At 35.7% G+C, this 20,252-nt stretch overlaps 2 protein-coding genes across 3 annotated transcripts in view; both read right to left on the bottom strand.

Annotated features, from left to right (window-relative positions):
• LOC123672840 (roundabout homolog 2) overlaps positions 1-20,252 on the bottom strand; it is a 327,252-nt gene that overhangs the window by 84,007 nt on the left and 222,993 nt on the right. The gene's annotated exons all lie outside the window — the stretch shown is intronic.
• LOC123672841 (piggyBac transposable element-derived protein 3-like) lies at positions 655-2,988 on the bottom strand. The gene is made up of 2 exons (XM_045607152.1): positions 2,757-2,988; positions 655-2,538 (listed from the first exon to the last, which is right to left on the bottom strand). Exons 1-2 carry the CDS (start codon positions 2,774-2,776, stop codon positions 720-722), a joined length of 1,839 nt encoding a protein of 612 aa, XP_045463108.1. The 5' UTR covers positions 2,777-2,988; the 3' UTR covers positions 655-719.

The raw sequence follows: 20,252 nt of genomic DNA on the forward strand, positions 1-20,252 counted from the left end.
AAAAGGAAGAGAGTTGTAGATCTTGGCTATATTGTAAGTAAAGCTTCTCTCAAAAATACTTGTTTTATGAATGGGTGGAGTGATAAGACCTTTATTTCTCACATTAATATTGTGAACATCGGTCCTATAGATTATTTTTCGATGAAGGTAGCAAGGTAGTTTATTCATCACGATATTATGGTAGAAACATGCCGAATGTAGCTTTCTCCGGAAATTCATATTCAACCACCCTATCTCCCTCAGCTTGTATGAGATCCTTTCATATTTTCTGATTCCATATATGAATCGTAAACAAGAGTTTTGAACTTTTTGAATTCTACTTTTAGTAATTTCGGTTAAGCAATCTCCATACACCACGTCCCCAAAGTTAAATGTAGACAAAATAAGAGAGTCACATAGTAACTTTTTTTGTTTCTGTGGTATATCATGACGATAACGGTACAGCATTCTCATCTTAACCCATTAAAGCCCATAATTCCCCCGTGAAGATTTTCAACTGAAACTTTGTCTGATGAGTTATTTAGACTCAAAAAGTGATATTGTGTTATAAAAATAATGATCGAACATGCAGGAGAGTTACTATGAAGCGGCAACTTAAGTTGCCACTGGGATAATTCATGAAGAAATTTTCCAAAGTACAATAAAACTAGCATATCAATCGTATACATCTATTGTGATTCAACCGTATAATATTTCCTATGAAATTACATAAAATATTATTATTTTACATCATGAAAAATTTTGAAACACTCATCAGGATGAACAGGAACTTCACACTTCTTGCATACAAAAATTGTACGCCTGCCACATACTTTACAACGGCGATACTTGGATTCACCTTTTTCGATGAAATGATCTGTTCGATCTTTTCTTATTTCTTCGAGAGCTGGTGTGAACTCTAGAGATGATCGAACTCCTGCTACCATTGGAGGACTGTCGTAAGACTTCAGAATGAAAATAGCACACTGACGTCTGAAATCCAATAGAGGAATATCATGCCCAAGGCGACGATACAGTAACCAACCTTGTGTGCTGCATACATCCACAGTCCAAGAGAAATAAGGCCACCACCATTTTTTCGACCTGATTCTGTTTCGGTAGGAAGCCAAAAATTGATCAGAAAGATCTACTCCACCCATGTTACTATTGTAACGAGCAATAGGACCTGGTACTTTGACAGAAATGACCTTCTTTTCAATTCTGGAGTATCGGTTTGACTTTGACATAGGATGTACATTATCACAATTAGTAAGTACAGTAACAACATTGTTGTCATTCCAACGGACTGCTAAAATATCTCCTGAAGAACTGGTGGATGTTTCACCTCTGGGTTTATTTTTCCACGTTTTTTTATCTGGAAGTTTCATTGAAACACTACAGCGATTCTCACGCAGAGTACCAGTTCCACCAAGTCCTCTAGAACTAAGCTCTTCCAACAACCCAACCGATGTAAAAAGATTGTCAAAGTAGAGTCGAATACCCTTTGACAATTTCATGTGGTCTACAAGTCCAATTACTACGTCACCTCCTTGACCGAGTCCAGTTTCTGGAAGACGAGTTGAACTTCCACAATAGGGTTCAACATGATGGATGTATCCAGATGGATCCGCGGCAACCCATAACTTGAACCCAAATCTGATAGGTTTTCCGCGAATAAACTGTTTGCACCCATGCCTTCCGTAATAAGGAATCATACTCTCGTCGATACTAATAGTGGGCCCAGGACTGATTTGTTTGAAAGAGTTGTTGAGGTGATCAAAAATAGGTCGGACCTTGTACATTTTATCACTTCCATCATTGTTTTCATTGTTGGCAAGGTGAATAAAACTTATCAGTTCATCGAATCGGTTTCGACGGATGGCATCGGAAACTAAGTGCGAATGAACATCTGGATCTTGTTTCCAGTAGAGTCTTCTATATGGAAGAGGGTGGTAACCTGACATCAACATAATTCCGACAAATGTAATCATTTCTTCAGCAGTGGCATTCAGGTTGTGAACGAGTTTCTGCATAGCATAACGATTAGTTTCGGTTACGATATGACTCAATAAATCTTCCGAGAAGTAAGCCCTAAAAGCCTCAATAGGGCTTTTTACCGTTTCTTTCAGAAGATCTTCTGCTACCGGTCGGTATTCGCATTCAAGTTCAGGAATACTTGAAGATAACCCATTCATTTTCGGCTTCCAAGTACGTTCTGTGGGACGCTTACGTTTGGTGCTTCTTACTCTTGTCTGCGAAGAAGTCGTCGGTCTAGGTTCTTCTGAATGGTTCTCATCTTGGACGACTGGATTGCCGTGATCATCATCGATTTCTGGATTCTGCATTTCCACCTGAGAGCGTAATATACGGGCAGGAAGGTGGTCAAAATCTCCAACTACCTCTTCATCCGATAAATCAGAGTCCTTATCTGTATCTGCACCAGGAAGTTCATCAGGTGGACATATGGCTATATTGGTGGCTGATATGTCCTCATCGTTCTCGATAAGGTCAATTAATTCATGAAGAAGTAATCCAGTGCCTGATCTTCCACGAGTATACCTGTCGAAATCATTCAGTAAGAAATGTAAATATTGCAGAAACCGTTGTCACGTGTTCCCGTTGGCCACTTTAGTTGCCATCAAACTTTGCCCGTATGGCAAAAGCAAAATATTGCATGAAAATATTACTGTGAAGAAGAAATATACTGCTGAATTCATATTGAATAAAACTGGTACAAAAATACAAATGTGCATGCATTATTGAAATAGAATACTTACAATCTCTCATCGACGGCCATTATGGTGAATGAAAAAGTTCAAGAGCTCTGAATAAATCGTTATACACTAACTCACTGTTTGACAATATCTGACTGACGTTTGTGCTATTCGAGACAGGACATATCACATGACCGGAATTTACCAATGGAACTTCAATATCTATGCGCGTGCGCATAGAATGTAGTCGAATGCGCCGTGGCAACTTAAGTTGCCACGGGGCTGTAATGGGTTAAAATAGGCGCGACGTATGCAGCTCGAGATGTGATCATCAAATCTGAGTTTATTGTCCAATATGAGTCCTAAGTTACGTTTGCTGTTTTCAATTTTTATACTCTTATCTCTAATTTTTATGTCTATAATCGTGCTTACTTGTTCCACGTAGTTTTTGGGACCAAAAAGTAAGGCACTTCACTTCAGATAATTCCCCGTCTATCATAACTCTCTGAGTTCTACCATCAAAGTAACTGTCGAAAAATGAAACCGCGTTTTCGTCTAGGCCTATATAGTGGAGTATTGCTAGTAATAGTGGACGATTGAGGGTGTCGAAGGCTCTGCTATAGTCCAGGAAAACAAGTAGACTGAGTTTGTTGCTATCAGTAGCACGAAGAATATCGTCCGTAATATCAGCAAGTGTAGTAGAGCAATTGTGAAATTTACGAAAGCCGGATTGCGTTTCAGGAAGAATACTGTTGTTTGTGATGTGTTTTATTAGTTGTTCATAAATTATTTTCTCCAGTATTTTCGACAGACAAGGTAAGATGCTAATAGGCCTCAGGTCACTGTAGTCTTTAGGAGAAGCTATTTTTGGTTTGGGGATTACTAAGGCTTTTTTCCATTCTGTTGGGTATACCGAGTTAGTAATGCAATAATTTATGAGGTGAGTGATATATGGGAGGATGAAGGGAGTGCACAAATTCAGCACATAGATATTGATGCCGTCAACACCACACGCCTTGGATTTTATTTGTGAAATGATTTTGAGCACATCAATTTCCGAGACTGTTCTGAGACTGAGCAAGGAGTTCAGCGATTCTTTTCTATTTTGGGAATAGAATCTTATGGTATCGCTCAGATCAACCAGACTATCTGGAATTGACGAAACAAATGCCTGGTTTACACCATTAGGGTTTCCCAAACTGCCTGGTAACCGTGTGTGGCCCCCTTTAGAATTACCGCAAAAGTACCTTAGATCTCGCCAGAAGTTATTATTGACTGATAATTTTTCTCGTAGAAAAGCTTTTCTTTCCCGTTCAATTGTTGATGAAGTTAAGTTTCTCATCGATTTATAATAGGCTCGATTTTCTTCAGTTCGGTGCTTTTTATATTTACTCAAAGCTTTATCGCGCAGTTTCATTAAATAATTAACATTTTCAAGCCAAGGTTGTTTTTTCGGTTTTGATAGTCTAATCTTTTTTTTCGGTGCATGTAAGTCAAGCAGTATGTTTATACTCTCATTTATGAAGTCAACCTTACCATCGGCATTATCAATATCGTAAATGTTGCGCCATGGAATGGAGCGCAAATCTTGGTCGAACTGATGTATGTTGATATCATTATAACTTCTACATTCCCTGTATACTACTTCCTTTCTCACAGCGGGCGACTGAAACTCACAGAAAATAAATTCGTGATCTGAAAACATTGACGGTATAGTGTCACATCTGACAGTTTCTATATTGTCAGACAGGATGATTAAATCAATTAAAGTTTCAGTTTGTGAAGTTATTCTAGTCGGAAAAGTGATAACTTGCGACAATCCCATGGAATTCAACAAACAGTTGAACTCCATGACATCCTTCGATGAGAAATTCATATAATTTAAATTAAAGTCTCCTACACAACAAATTTTGTCATATAAAGGTGCGAACGAGGCCAAAATATCATCGAAGTCTCTTAAAAAGGCAGACTGGTTGTAGTGTGGAGGTTTATATATACAACCCAGAATGAAATCTGCCTTATCGACGCGAATATGTATCCAAACTTGCTCAAAGTTGGAGTTTTTAGTATATTCATTTTCTATTCTCGTAAAATTATAGCAATTCTTAACAACCAATCCCACGCCTCCACCTCTACCATGTTTGCTTTGATATACACTCTCATAACCGTTAATTTTGATGTCCTCGTAGTTTGTAAGATCACTGAGCCAAGTCTCCGATACTCCTACAAAGTCAAAATCATTCGTGGTAATGAACTGTTTAAAATCCTCAAGACTTGGAAGTAAAGACCTTATATTAATATGTCCAAGTTTGGAGTTGTGATTTTTCATTAATATGTAATAGGAAGAATTATTTTAGGTACTTTTTTATGATTCTGTTGATGCAAATGATTCGTTTGCGGTTGTGGTTTAGTTACTTCAATTGTTCACCGTGTGTGAAAAAAAGAAAAAAAAAATAACCAGAAATAGAAAGAAAAAGCGAACACAGACGCAGTTTTACAACAAAAATTACAAAAAACTCAGTTTAAAAAAAATGTGAGAAACAAATAAACAGTTCAGGCTTCCACTCCGCCGTCAATTAAAAAAAAGCAATTGACTTTCCTCAAGAACATGTATTTTTTTGTTATCATGGTATATAAAGACTTTACCCCTATTTGTCCAGGAGTTCCTCCCAAAAATCTCTCGCGCCTTCTGGAAGAGTTGGATTTCTTTCCTCTTCAGCACTTCGGTGATCGAGAAATTGGATCCTTTCAGTCGTCTTTTATTGTAGAAGACTTCATCTCGCCGCCACTGGGTGACAAATTCTACAACAACTGGTGACGGTTTGTTTTCCTTCTGTTTGTTATCGTTTTTTTGGAGACGATGACAGGTGACTACTTCAGTTCTTTGAATGTTCAGATTCATTTTATTGTTGAATATATTTAACAATTCCCCTGTCAATTCCTTCGTATTTTCCTTCTCAGGAATGCCCCTCAATATTATTTTCCTACGGTTGTTTTCGTTAACAATTTTTTCGAAGTTTTGTTCAGCCTTCTGCACTCTGGAATGAATCAATTGTATTTCATCCTTCAAATTTTTTATTTCTTCCTTGATTTTGTTTTCGAATTGTTTCAGCTTTTCTTCAAAATCTGGTGGATTTTTTTGTTTCGGCGTGGAGGAGGTCTGCTCAATGTAGTCCTTACGCAGTTTGTCTAGTCCTTTTTGGAATTTGGTTTCCATTTCGGCCATTCTACCACTGATATTCAGTGTGTCTTCGGTCTTAGGGTTTCGTCTTGTACCACCCATTTTAGTCAGAAACTTGAGAAACTCAAATGGAAGTCCCCTTTGGAAATACTTCAATAATATTCGAAACTAAGCGGAGCAGTTACAATACGTGTTTACGCTTCAAACGCCATAATATAATTCACGTTGAATTCATTTCTATAGTGTTTTAATATTCGGGTCGGCGTCTCACGATGAAAAAATCTTGTTTGTTTGTAAGTGAAATTGAAATCCATACTAATTCAGTATTGATTTTCAACTGAACTGAAGGTGTAACTCACATTGAAACATTACAAATCTACCTTCTTTGCAATAAGTTTTTATGAAAAATGATAATAACATAGTAAAATAGCGAGCTCATAATCTCGAAAATTTTATAAACAGAATAAAGGGGTTTTGTTTTTACACTTAAGGATGGCTCATCTTTAGTTGCTTTCTGTCAGGAAAAGTGTAAATAAAAGGAAAAAAAATAAATTAAAAAAAAATAAAGGGGAATAATTAAAATATTAATTGAGTGATGTATTCAAGGAAAGCTGGCTCGCGTTCATCAAATTTATATAAAGATTTTTATTTTATTACCTTTTGAATCTGTCAGACACAAAGTTGTTGGGTTGAGATAGGCGGTTGTAAAATTACGTGTTATTTGTATATTAACATTCTGTTTCCCCTGAACTCAAGCGACGTGCCAACTGGGGATGAAGTCCTATTGTTTTAATATTTAGTGCTTTAGTTTGCCATGAGAAAATTTTGTTTGTCAACATCTCGTTGACTTCTTTGTACTATTTGATACAGGCTAGTTTACCCACTATGAAACGATAGATTTTCATTTTCACACTCAGCACAGATTGGATGAAATACTACGCGACAATACTCGAATCCACCAGATACCGCAAATTTAGATACAGCCTTAAAAACATCGCTTTTCGACATTTGAATTGAAAATCAAGTGTGCTTTATTTTGCCAAAACCAATACTCAGCTAAAAATAAAGGGGAGTTATTCTCAACATCTCTTGTCCCGAATTTCTTTCGGTGAAGGTAAAATTTGCACCAGTGGTTTTTCAATTGGAAGAAGTGATTCGTTGATTATTATTTTGAAAGGATTCCTCAGACCACTCAAACGTTTCATTTCGAAATGAACCCCTCAGAAATTCCATGAATTGAAAAAGAGGTCCCTCGTCGAAATGATGCTCCTCGACTTTAAACTTCTTGATTAGGCATCGGAGCTTATGGTTCTGACCTCAAGATTGATGATAATCAAATCAAGACAGCCCCTTTTCCGTTCGACCGTAGATGAAGGATGGTCTGTTACGTGAGCTTCAACTTGACGAACTTTCATTTCCACCGGCTCCATTCATCTTCATTTTCATTCCTAATTGGATAATTGGCCTAATGTTCAGGGTATAAATCTTTCGAAACTTCGGTTCGCATTCTCTTTGGCTGGAAAATAACCGAGGGTATCACGAAAGTGAAATTCCGGAATACATAAACCCCAAAGAAACGGTCATGTTAACCCAATTCTTTTAGAAATCACCATATGAGATAGAATGAATTCGTTGAATTGTTACAGCAAAGAGGGTGAAGTCATGGTTTATTTTCTTGGAAATCGGAATAACCATTGGCGTTTGGGATATAAAACACAATTCACTCTTCTCAATTATACAGGGTGAATTATCAGCTCACCAATAAACTTTGCGATATGGAAGGTCATGTAATTTTAACAAAAAACATCATGGGAACATGATATGTCTGATTTCAATTATTCCAGGAAATAAATTACTCCAAAATGTTCATTCATGTCTATTGATATGATTCATCAATAACAAAAAAGTATCCTCAGAATATGCGCGAATACATTTGTCAGTTGTCAGTAGGTATTCTAATTGTCATGTTCTGTTACACAAAAATTGTAGCTGAAAGTTGAGTTATTAACTTACACTTCAAAATATATACTTACAGCACGGAAGAGTATGGTAATATCATATTCATTTATGATTATTGTGATGAGAAAACCTTCTGACAATGAACTGACATGTTTCTAAGCATAATGTTATTAGTTGGAATTACATTAGTTTTCATAGGGCGAGTTTGTCGGTGAGCTCATAATAGTTATTTATAATACAAGTGCAGAAGGCATTGATATTCTTCCACGAGTTCAAAATTCAAAAACGAGCCACGAAGTGGCGAGTTTTGGAATGAACGAGTGGTAGAATGAGCCTTCTGTACAAGTATTATACATTATTTTCTCTAATTCATTGCATTTTCATTGAAATTAATGAAATATTTTCATAAATATATTTTAGTGATTTTTGCATTGAAAAATGTTGGTTGGCAGAACTGATTTCTTTGAGGCAAATTGATGAATTGACAGATAAAGCCGTGGCGGAAAGTTCGGAGTACCAACATAGAATAATAAAATATAACCATGAAAACTGTGCGTTTCTGATATATTCTCGCACGATTTTGTTCTACAAGATGTGGAAGAATGAACGGAATAACCACAGAATTAGAGAAATAATGTATAAGGTTGTCAAACTAGAGGTTTCAATTTGAATTGTCCGCTATCTGGAAATTTGTCACTTTTGAAATTGTCACCTTTTTATATTTGACAAGTAAAAACTACGCCAATACTAAAAATAGAACGATACATGCTTCAACAACGAACTGAAATTGTTAAAATTCACTACAAAAAAGGTGAAACTTTTGCAGTCACAGTTTGCAAAACTAAAGCACTCTTGGTTCGTCGTGAAGCACCTTGTCGGCCGGCAATAGTGAAACTGGTTGTAAAATTTGAGCTGTTCGTACAAGTTAGTGATGTGAAGAATTGAAACCGTTCACGTCGCGCAAGAACAACTGACAATATTGCTGATGTAGCCGGTAGTGTTGACGAAGACCCAGGTTTACCGATTCCTCGTTGATCTTGGGAATACAAAATATGTATGTAGACGACGTTTCAACAAGACTACATACGTATCACACAAGCAACGTAACAATCAGACTTTTGCAAGAAAAGTTTCCTCGTCGTATTATTTCTCGTAACGGGTATTTTTTTTTCGAGGTATATAACTTCAAGTTGGCATTACTGTTCAAGATGGCGACCGATTTAACAGCTGCCAAGTGATTCATTCTCAGTTTGGTTTGGAAATTCATCATGAATAGACTCACGCCTGAACAACGCTTGCAAATAGTGCAATTTTATTTCGAAAATAATGGTTCTGTGCGAAATACGTATCGCGCACTACGTCCATTTTATTTTGCTTAGCGATGAAGCGCACTCCTGGTTGAATGGCTACGTCAACAAACAAAACTGCCGCATTTGGAGTGATGCTAATCCTCAAGTGTCTGTCGAAACACCGTTACATCCAGAAAAACTGACTGTTTAGTGCGCTTTATGAGCTGGTGGAATCATTGGTCCGCACTTCTTCAAAAACGATGATGGCCAGAACGTTACAGTCAATGGTGCGATATAGAGCCATGATTACCAACTTTTTCATTCCTGAATTGAACAACCATGATGTCCAGGAGCTGTGGTTCCAACAAGACGCCGCAACATGTTACACAGCTCGTGCCACAATCGATTTATTGAAAGACGCGTTTGGTGACCGCCTAATTTCACGTTTTGGACCTATAAATTGGCCTCCAAGATCTTGTGATTTAACACCGCTAGACTACTTTCTGTGGGGCTATGTAAAGTCATTGGTCTATGCGGATAAGTCACAACCCTTGACCATTTGGAAGACAACATTCACCGTGTTATTGCCGATATACGGCCACAAATGTTGGAAAAAGTCATCGAAAATAGGACGTCCAGATTGGACTACATCAGAGCCAGCCGTGGCGGTCATATACCAGAAATCATATTTAAACTGTAAAGCCACAAGATTATCTTGCGGATAAATAAAATTCATCTGAATCGAATAATCCATCGTTGTTTTATTGCAATCTAAAGTTCTATAGCTCTAAAAAAAAACCCTTTAGAAGTTATCACCACCGAAATCATGTGATTTAACACTTTTTTGTTTGGGTCCACGTAGAAGATAAGATTTATGCCAATTCTCCATAATTGATTCGATCCAAAACCTCGGAGATGGATACCGCCGCAAATGTGCGAATTACTCATGGAAAATTTCATGAAACGGATATTGTGCTGCAACCGTAGCCGGAAGGGGGGGGTGCGTTTGGCTGATATCGTTTTCCACCATTGATGGTATACCTTTCTCTTTACAAATAAATAATCATCCATTGATTCCCCTTCTTTTTTTTCAAATCAAAACAAATCCTCTTATTAGAAAACCTTTCATTTTAACATACATTTCTTCGCAACAAATAGAGATTAGATTTTGATGGAAATTATGTGCAGCTGGTCAATATCATGGAACTGCAGGTTACCTAAGCGATTTTCCAAAACCCAGTTGAAAATATTCGATTGAATAAGTTTCTTGCAGTATGTGTGTTTTTAATTTTATCAAATTCAATAATGTTATTTGATGAAGTTTTCATCTTTCATTGAGAGTTTGTTCATCAAATTGTATAATACTTTCAATTATTACCTATACGCCCTCAATTATTTATAACACACTGGAGGACAAAAAATTGATACAATAACTGATAAATAATGAATTAAGAATGATGAGAAAAAGTTCTCGGTTCACAGTACCAGATATATAAATCAATGTTTTTTTTATATATATATCCCTTTTTCAGTATCAGAGTAGGTATTCCCAACAAGGTAAATTTATATTGTAAATGCTGAGGTCAAAAATATTTACTTCAGAGAAATCGAGGAGCATTTTATGATTCAGAGTGAAATTCAGTCATAATTTCACCTTATGCCACGAAGATTTCCATGTCTGTTATCTGTCTAACCCGATAATGGAAATTACCTAGAATCTCCGAAAATACATTCAATTTTCCTAACGTGGGATATCTCCCTTTATTGGCGGCAGTTCCCATTCGATCCAATATTGAAAATAACCTATTTCCTTTCCCTCTAACACCGTTCGCCAACTGAGATAACTGTCGCAAGCAATGATCCTAACGTAGGTCGTCCGTAATTTTCTCAAATCCTCTAATCCTAGATATCCGAGATCTCTATCATCATTCCGACCAGAATTAGAGATGGAACCACTTTGTAGAATTGAGGGGTGGGTATGAAAAACAACCACAATATGTCCAGATAATTAGGATTAATTCAATAACTTTCAGAATAGGGGTATGTGAGAGGGTAACTACTAATCAATTATTCTTAATTTGTGAGTAATTGATATTTTAGGAAACATAGAAAATAGTGAGAATTTCAGTCCCAAAACCATAAAAAAATTATCTTCATTCTATAAATAAAAAAATGTTTTTTTTTATATCCAAACATTCACCGGATGAGGAGCACATCATTTTCTCTGAGCTATTCAAGGAAAAATTATTACTAAGTCACATAAAAATACTGAATCGAGAACCGTATATTCAACTTCAAGAGTTCACATTTCCCCTAGCTTATAGAATATTAATTTCTGAAAAAGTAAATACTATACCGAGGGGTTTGTTTGGAGGTTTATTTGTTCCAAGATCCAAGATCTTTTATTCATAACTGCGAAACCATTACTTTTCCAAGTAAAAAACTCTCTTTTTGACATTAAGAAGCCATTTAATCTATTTCATCATTTCTAGTCAATTATGATGTTTTTTATTTCACTAATTCTATGAGTCTTGAATTCATAAATAAAATTCTTATTGGTCAATCAACATCAAAAAAGCAGCTCAACAGCACTGGATTGTTGGAAAAACAATGCAAATTTTAAATAATGATTTATTTTTTGCCCACATCTGGACACGTGTAAAAATATCAAGAATATTTCAATATTAAAATATTCCAACAGATATCGTACAGTGTCCGTTGTATTAATTGGTCTTTTTCTTATTTGTATGTAAATTTTATCATTTTATGTGTGATACTTTTTTTAAATCACTTCAAAATAGACAATTTATTGGTGTAATGTGCAGTAGTAGATCAGTACATTTTGGTTCCACTACGATGGGCTAAACTTCATGGACGAAAGAATCCACTACCAAAATTTTCAATGAAAATATTTCTCACAGCCCCCCTTTAAAATGTTCGGAGAATGTTTTTGATCTCAACGTTAAAATCATACTCATAATATTTTACAAAAAAAAATTAACCAAAAAGGTGCAAAATTGTAACAACCGTGAAGACAAAACTATTGAAAGGGGCAAAAATTCATTATTTTCAAAAAAAAAACAAAATATCTCGAAAACGGTAATATACAGTAGACTCGCGATACTGTGAACACAAAATGTATCAAGGGTGTTCGAGTTATCGGAAGTGTTCATCTTAAGGGGGGTAGGGCAATGTGCAAATTTTGTGACGTATTTTATAATAATTCATTTATTTTAACACTTGAAATATTGTGTAATTTTGGTTTGAATTTGTTTACTCTTCAAATTTTCCAGTACAGCTTTTTCTTGCAGGCGTTTCAAAGTTATTATGTCTTGTATTTCCATAAAATTTTCTTCAGCCCAATAAATAACAGTGGAAATTGATTTCACTGCTTCGAAATGTGGAACTTTGGGCCTTACAATATCGACATCGTTATCTTCATCGTCGCTGTTTTCTGGAATATTTTCATCATTCATATCTATCTCATCGCAATTCCACCGTTCAATTTCTTTTTCATTATAATCATGCTAAAATATAGAAAATTTGAAGGAAATGAAAATGTATGCTGATTTTACTTACCGGTTGAAGTTCCATTAAGAGTGATATTGTATCTTTCACAACAACTTTTTCTCTATTGAGCATTTCTTGTAACATACTCAGAGGTATATTATCCTCATCAGTGAAATCTTCAGTGCGATCAAACAAATTTTTCCAACACTTTGAAATCATCTCTGCATCCAATTTGATCCATGCAACTTGTAAATGAGCCACACAATCTTTTAAAGTAAGTCGTTTCAGAGCATCGGTTATGTTTTCCTTTTGACTCACAATTTGACTCAATAAGCTCCTTCTGTAATGTAGTTTTGTTAAACGTAGGATATTCTGATCCATGGGTTGGATCAAAGGAGTCACGTTGGGCGGCATATAAACAGTGAAAATTATTCCATCTGAACTTCGTAATTCCTCAGCCGGCGGATGACAAGGAGCATTATCCAAAATGAGAATTGCTTTTTGAGGCAGTTTTTGACCTCGCAGAAAGGATCTGACCTGAAATTTGAGTTTGATATCATTATGTTATACGAAACGTAAAAAAATTACATGTCACTCACCTCTGGAATAAAATGATGAAAAAACCATGTCTTCAAGATGTCTATCGTCATCCAAGCATTTTTTGAGTGCTTGTAGATGAACGGATTTTTAAAATTTTTAAAACATCTTGGCTTCGCTGCTTTACCTATTAATAAAGGCGTCAACTTATGCGAACCATTAGCATTCACGCACCCCAATAAAGTAATACGTTGCTTAGCCATCTTCAATCCAGGAGCTGCTTTTTCAGAAAGGGCAACAAATGTTTTGTCAGGGAGAAGTTTCCAAAAAAGGCCTGTTTCATCTGCATTGTATATTTGATGGTTACTTAGGTGATGTTCTTGAATTAAATTCTTCAGCTTCTGCTTGAAAGGATCGACTAATTCTGGCTGCGATGATAGCTTTTCGCCAGTAATTTTTAAAAATCTAACGCCATGTCGAATTTTAAATCGCTGTAGCCAACCATCACTGGCATTGAAATTATTGGTTTCTTTAAATTCTTCATGTAATTTTGATGCCATGTGTTTAATCATATCTCCTGTGACAGGAACATTATGTTTCCTCTGATTTAGGAACCATTTGTATAATTTTCTTTCCATTTTTGGATTTTCCGGTCTTCTCAACGTTCGCTTCTTGCTAGGTTTCAAGGTTTTATTGACAGAGTCCTTTATTTTTTCAGCCTTCTTCTTTATGGAACAAATCGTTGATTTTGCTACGCCATATTTCACAGACAAAGCAGTTACACTTAGACCTTTTTTGTGTTCGTCTAATATATTCGCTTTCTCAAATAGAGTTAAACACTTCGGAGGCATCGTTACACTCTGATATTCCGTAAACGCAAAGTACGATATTCACTGTTTCAATAAATCTGAGATACTAAATGTATTATGACTATGCAAACAAGTCTGAACGTGTTCGTAAGCGAAAAAATTAGATTATCTGTCTCTGTTCATGTTACCGAATTTCTGCGATGTTCACGTTACAGAGTAGTCAATGGATCAGAATTTCTGTTCTCCTTATAGAGCCATTCACGGTATCGCAAGTTCACGTTATTGCGAGTCTACTGTATATATAATGGGAATTTTAACATAGCAGGTGGGTTATCCTTTGATCTACATTCTACCTCGGTTTGACGTGGTCTTTACGGGACACCCTGTATATGTAACTTATTAATTCTATTTTGTGAACTATTTGTATATTTTTGATCATGCGAACTGAATTGATGCTGCATAAATGATGATGATCTATATGGGAAACTCGAGCAAATCTAAATCAAAAATTCAAAAATCCACCTAGAAAAAATGAGCATTAGGTCTGCGGCAAAAATTATAATACATGCATGTTGATCGCATAAGCAGAACCTTAAAAAATTCGGAAAGGACAACGAAAAAAAAATAAATTACCCAATATTTCCGTGAACCAAAAAAACCGGCATAGTTGAGATTTAAGGTGTTCATATTATCATACTTTTATTAAACAATATAATAATCATATGAAATAATAATTTAAAGATTTGAGCAAAATTCCAAACTGATTAGAAAATCAAAACGATAGAAAATAGTACATAAAATATTCAAGAAGAATACTGAAAAAGAGGCCAAAGGTTTCATATTTAAAAGTAATTTGGATTTGGAACCTTGAGATAATTTTTCATTTTGCTTTCAAATTGTTTAATTTGACACATTCACTGGGCGAATAGGTGCTTAGAATTTTATAATGTTCATCTGCTCATCAAAACGCATTTCCTACAATATTTTGTGTTGAACAATTTTTCACATATTTTTCTTGCTACATTCCTACCATATTCATGAAAAAAAAAATAAATTGACTAGGTCATATTTCAGATTATTCAGAGCGTTGATAATGAGAATAGTGAGGATAATAGCTTCAGAACTATACAAGTTCAGGCCATGTTACTTTGTTCTTGTCGACCTCAGGCACAGTATTGTTGAGAATATAATTTCCATACCTTGATTGGTTAGACGTTGCCTCGAAACCGGAAAATAAATTTGCTCCCTCGAACTTTCTTCCACAACAGCCATAAAATTGAGAGAACGGTGGCTACTGAAAATTCGGTGCTATAATAATCCATCAGCTATTTCCTTAAATATCATAGAATATTTAATGTCATCATATATATATATATATCATATTATATGTATATACATAATTTTTAAAGCAATAATATCATATATATCATGATGTGGGATTTGAACCCAGGATCATGTTGCCACACCCTATGGATTACTAGAAAATCTCTGAGATACATGCGGCATTTGTGTTTATCCTATTCTCAGATTCTACATATACGAGGACTATGAAAATTTAAGTGTGGTATTAAATTTTTTTTCAAGAAAGATTTCAGAACTTTATTACTTCGACTTCCATCTAGCATCGTCAATAGTCTGGCTCCATGTCTCAGTGTTTATTATGGGAAAGAATGAACCATAAACTGAAAGAACTGCCAGATGAGTCGATAAAACCATAACCTCGACAACGAAATTTCAATGATTCAAGAAAATGAAATATATTTCGTTTATATTTCAAAATTGTGAAATTGATTGGGATATTTTTCATTCTATTTATGACTAATATAATATTACCAAGTACCTATAACAATTGAGTTTCCAGCTCTTCAATGCCAATATTTCCTCAGGAATTGATCAAGACGTATTGATAGTGCTTAATCGTCTTGTAGTAGTGTTTGTGAGTTTGTACTGAGATTAATGAAAATAATCAGTCTTTTCCTTGAGAACCTCTAGTTGTTATCGACAAATACGAACTATACTTCCTCTCTAAGTCAAATTTATCTAACAGGATAACACTATTTGTCATTTCTCCCGCGAAACATTGACTATAATAGGTAGTTACCGATGCGCTTACAAATCCGTGAACGCTTTCTGCTCTGCTATAAAATTCCAGGTTATAATTTGCAGGATATATGTTTACGTCAGTTTGACGAGTTGGCTATCGATCATAGAATAGAGAGGATTTCATTCATATTTATACCAAGCTAAAAAAAAAAATGATTGAATAACAACAGGGGAGTCATAACTGTTAACCTTGGATCTAGAAAAAGTGTGGTCAATATGTATTTCCGTATCACTTCAAGGCTATCAGCTTCAGAAGCCGCTAGATTATTTCATTACCGCCCAGCAAGGGGAGAGTTTTTCACCCTCACACATTAATAAATATCGAATATACCCTAAGTAACCTTTAAGCCAAGATAAAATTGCTTAATGGCCTTGGGTTGTTATAGCAAGGGATAGTTTTTCGATTCAACAGGCGCAGGCGGTTGGTCAGATAATTCATCTTCAAATTCTAACAAATTTTGGTTGTTTTTAGAATTTTGAAAACTTTTTTTATTTACGTATTTTGTATTGGTACTTTCTATATTTTCCATGAAAATATTATTTTTCGTCTTTATATAGGGCTTATCTACAAATTAAAAGCAATTTCAAAATATAGGCAACATCCCTATTGTCATATGAAATGGAAGCACGCTTTTCAAACCCTAGTGTTGAAAATAATATTTACGTGATTGTAATGAAATCTGATATCGATTTTTTCAGATAATTCGTGATGTGAATAGTTTTTTTTGTCACATAATTGAAGCTACTATGTAATTATACTGTGTTACAATTTGATTATTTTATATTCTCTACCTGTACCAATACTATCAAAGAACATTATCAACACAGAATTATAAACGTACGGAAGTATTTTAAATGAACTTGAAAAAATATTTTGTCCGAAGATAAGGAAAATTTGTAACAACATTGATAAAAATGATCAGAAAATGTAGTGAAAATTATATTGGTTAATATAACCTAGTCTTTTTTTTATATCACCATGCATATTTTCTTCTGTTGAATGACGATCCCTAGGGATGCGATATCATTTTTTTCAGAATTCGGCGTATCATTAGCAACAATAGCAACCATGAAAGTAACTAAGTAACTGGAGGACTAGATTTGATCAACAGAATTTCGCCAAATGTTATCGTCTAAATCATTAAGACCTCTTTCATTTTCTCGATGACCGATAAGAGCGATCAAATTGCCACGCGGTAGCACGTGTACAGGTTCGAGCAATGAAAGTGACCAAATCCACGCATACTATTTCGATCGACGGTTAAAAGAACTAGTAAAGCAATACATTCCCTGTTCCCTTATACATTTCTGGAACTTGGAAAACCCTTGTGTGTTCTGGACTACTTCAAGTAACTTTGAATATACTTTATACAAATAAAAAAAAAGTCACATATAACGAACTAAAACCGATTCAAAATGCTCATTTCCTTTATCCCCCCACGGACCGCATTGGTCTATGCGAATCATAAGAAAAAAAAAGATAGATATGCATAGCTACAGCCAATGAAATCAATTAAATCGGCTTCCGACCGCAACGTGGACTATTTCAGCCAATAGAAACTACCAAATCGAGACATTCTGGTTTCAGAGATGATCCACTAAATACCGGGGTTTATCTGAAAGTACTGTTAGGCAATAAACTCCCTGGCTCCAAGATTATGGAAACTTGGACAATCCTTGAAAAATATAAGTGACTTCAGATATACCAGACTGGTGAACTGTAGGATGTTAGAGTGCAGTATTAGGAATACTAGTTTTCTCCGCAAATTCACCTAGACGACATTATTTCTTTCTGTTGACATCTACGCATAAGCAAGACGTATCAATTTTCCATGCGATTTTCATCAATTTTTCACGATTTCTCTACAAGAACAAGAATTTCTACAATTTCTGAAAAGCGGAACATCAAAGCCTTTGGTTAGATTACGACTTCTGCACCACTTCAACCAAGAACCACTCAAGAGAGACCCAATCAGTGCAACGGAAAAGGTAGGATTTGAAGGATTCAAGATTTGAAAATTTATAATACAATTGTATCCTATTTCCCAGATTCTAGAACTGCTAGATTGAAATCACGCAAACCTTTATGGACTAATACCTTCCTTGAATCCAATGAAAGCGACAAGGTAATTTGGCGTTCGAGATGGACTTCTTCTAACGTCTTCAACAAAAGTCTTATCGTTGATCCCTCAGAAAAAGTTCTAGGTTTCAATCTTCCTAGGAAAATTTGGTGTATTTTAAATCGACTTAGAACTGGTCATGGTCGTTGTAATAATACCCTCTTCAAATGGCATTTTATTGATAGCCCACTATGTGAGTGTGGTGTAGAAGAGACCATTGACCACTTGGTGAATGATTGTCCGATTTATGAATTTCATGATAGTTTCCAAGCTATCCATTCAGTTTCAGATTCTTTTTTAGAATGGGTAAGTTAACTTCAAATCGATATAATGAAAACTAATATTGAGTACTCCTTTCTGCTCCTTTTTTACATTTTAGGATCCAATTGGAAATTATAGAGTCGTCAACCGAAAAGAGAGGATGAAGAAAATTTTGTTTCGGTTGAAGAGGAAGTCCTTCAATATAAATTATGTCAGCTTATTCTGTAAACGTTTACACAAACCAGTCACTACACCGATAAGGGGAGACAGAGTTTTTGCTGAGGTTTTTATCTGTTCTCTCGTATCATACGTTGAAATGTATGATGCCCCGTTACATTTCCTCTGCTAATACTGAGATTCATCGATACATATGCTTGATTGTTCGAAATTAATATTTTGTATTGCTCTTTCTCAAAAGAATGTATATATATTTATTTATTTAATTTTTTTATTATTTATGTTTGTTCAAATCTTGTTCTTATTCACCACTTTTTAGGTGCGAATGCTCCTATTGATGTCAACATGACATTCTCAATTTGTTGTACTCTTCTCATGCTATGTTTTCAGTCTGCATCGAGCCAAAATCAGAGCAGTTCCCTCCATAGATCATCCTCTGCACCTGGGCAATCACTCAGTTGCCGAGCACTTCTAATATACTCCTTGGATCCCTTCCGAAGGACCATCAATATGCGAAAATGACACATTCGAACGTCATAAATTAAAACCGCAGGAAGGCCATAAACCGGAACGATGATATTTATAGGCCCTCGTCGTCGTGGCTGGAAAGGGTTTTCGGTGCCGGAGACAAATCGAGGATAAGGATTGCCGTCCCCATTGTCGCGCTGCCACACCGGGGACCCTTATCTTGGATTCCAATTTGTAATCCGAGGAAATAATGCACGGATTGCGGTTCGGGAAATCAGAAAACTTCAAATATGTGTCGCGTGTGGGGATTTCGGGGATTTCCATCCCGGGGGCGGAATATAGTGTTTCCCATTTCGGTTTTCCGTGATAAGGTGTCTCAGACGCCTGTCGAATATTCAACCATCAGATGTCAGACTTGGGGGGGAACACGAATGGAGCGAAAACCGAGAGCGAAAACGATAACATATTGAAGTGTTGGTTCAATTCGTTCTTGGGAGCAAGGTGTTATCATTTCAAATTTTGCTTGTCATTTCGAGTTTTGAGCCAAGAATAGTTAAATTCGAATAGCCGGTTTCTGAAACGCCAATCAACTGTCCAGCTGTCAAGTCTGTGGTCAAGTGTCATTTGAGTTGCTTAAAGTATGGTTAACTACTCTAATTTGATCGTCCTGTCAGTTAACACAGAGGTTAAAATGTCTAAAACACTGGTGCGCTCACTTACTCATGAATAACCTTGAGATTAAAGTGACGACTTTTGAAGAGACCAGCCTTCTTGAATTCTAACAATATTGGTTTCTGTTCTCTTGATTTCCCTATCGTTTCTTATGGCGCTCAAGTCGTCTTACTGTCAATGTCGTGTTTTGAGGTTAAATCAACAATAATAAGAAGATCAACGACTTTCGACAGCACAAATGAAAAATTTTGAATTGATACCGTCGATTGGTCAATTATTTGTATAGCGCCACCTCAAGGAAGTAAAAGGGACCTATGCCGAACCAAGTCGTCAGAATTATCTCAAACAAGATCTAATCAGTGAGTACACCAGTATATTAGACACTCGGTTAGACATATCAACAGTAGTCAAATTGTACTTCAAGCGCCATTTCGGTTTTTGAAACGCAGTTTAAGGCTAAATCAGAGATCAAA

Source organism: Harmonia axyridis, chromosome 2 (genome assembly GCF_914767665.1).
Source record: "Harmonia axyridis chromosome 2, icHarAxyr1.1, whole genome shotgun sequence".
NCBI classification, from domain to species: Eukaryota; Metazoa; Arthropoda; class Insecta; order Coleoptera; family Coccinellidae; genus Harmonia; species Harmonia axyridis.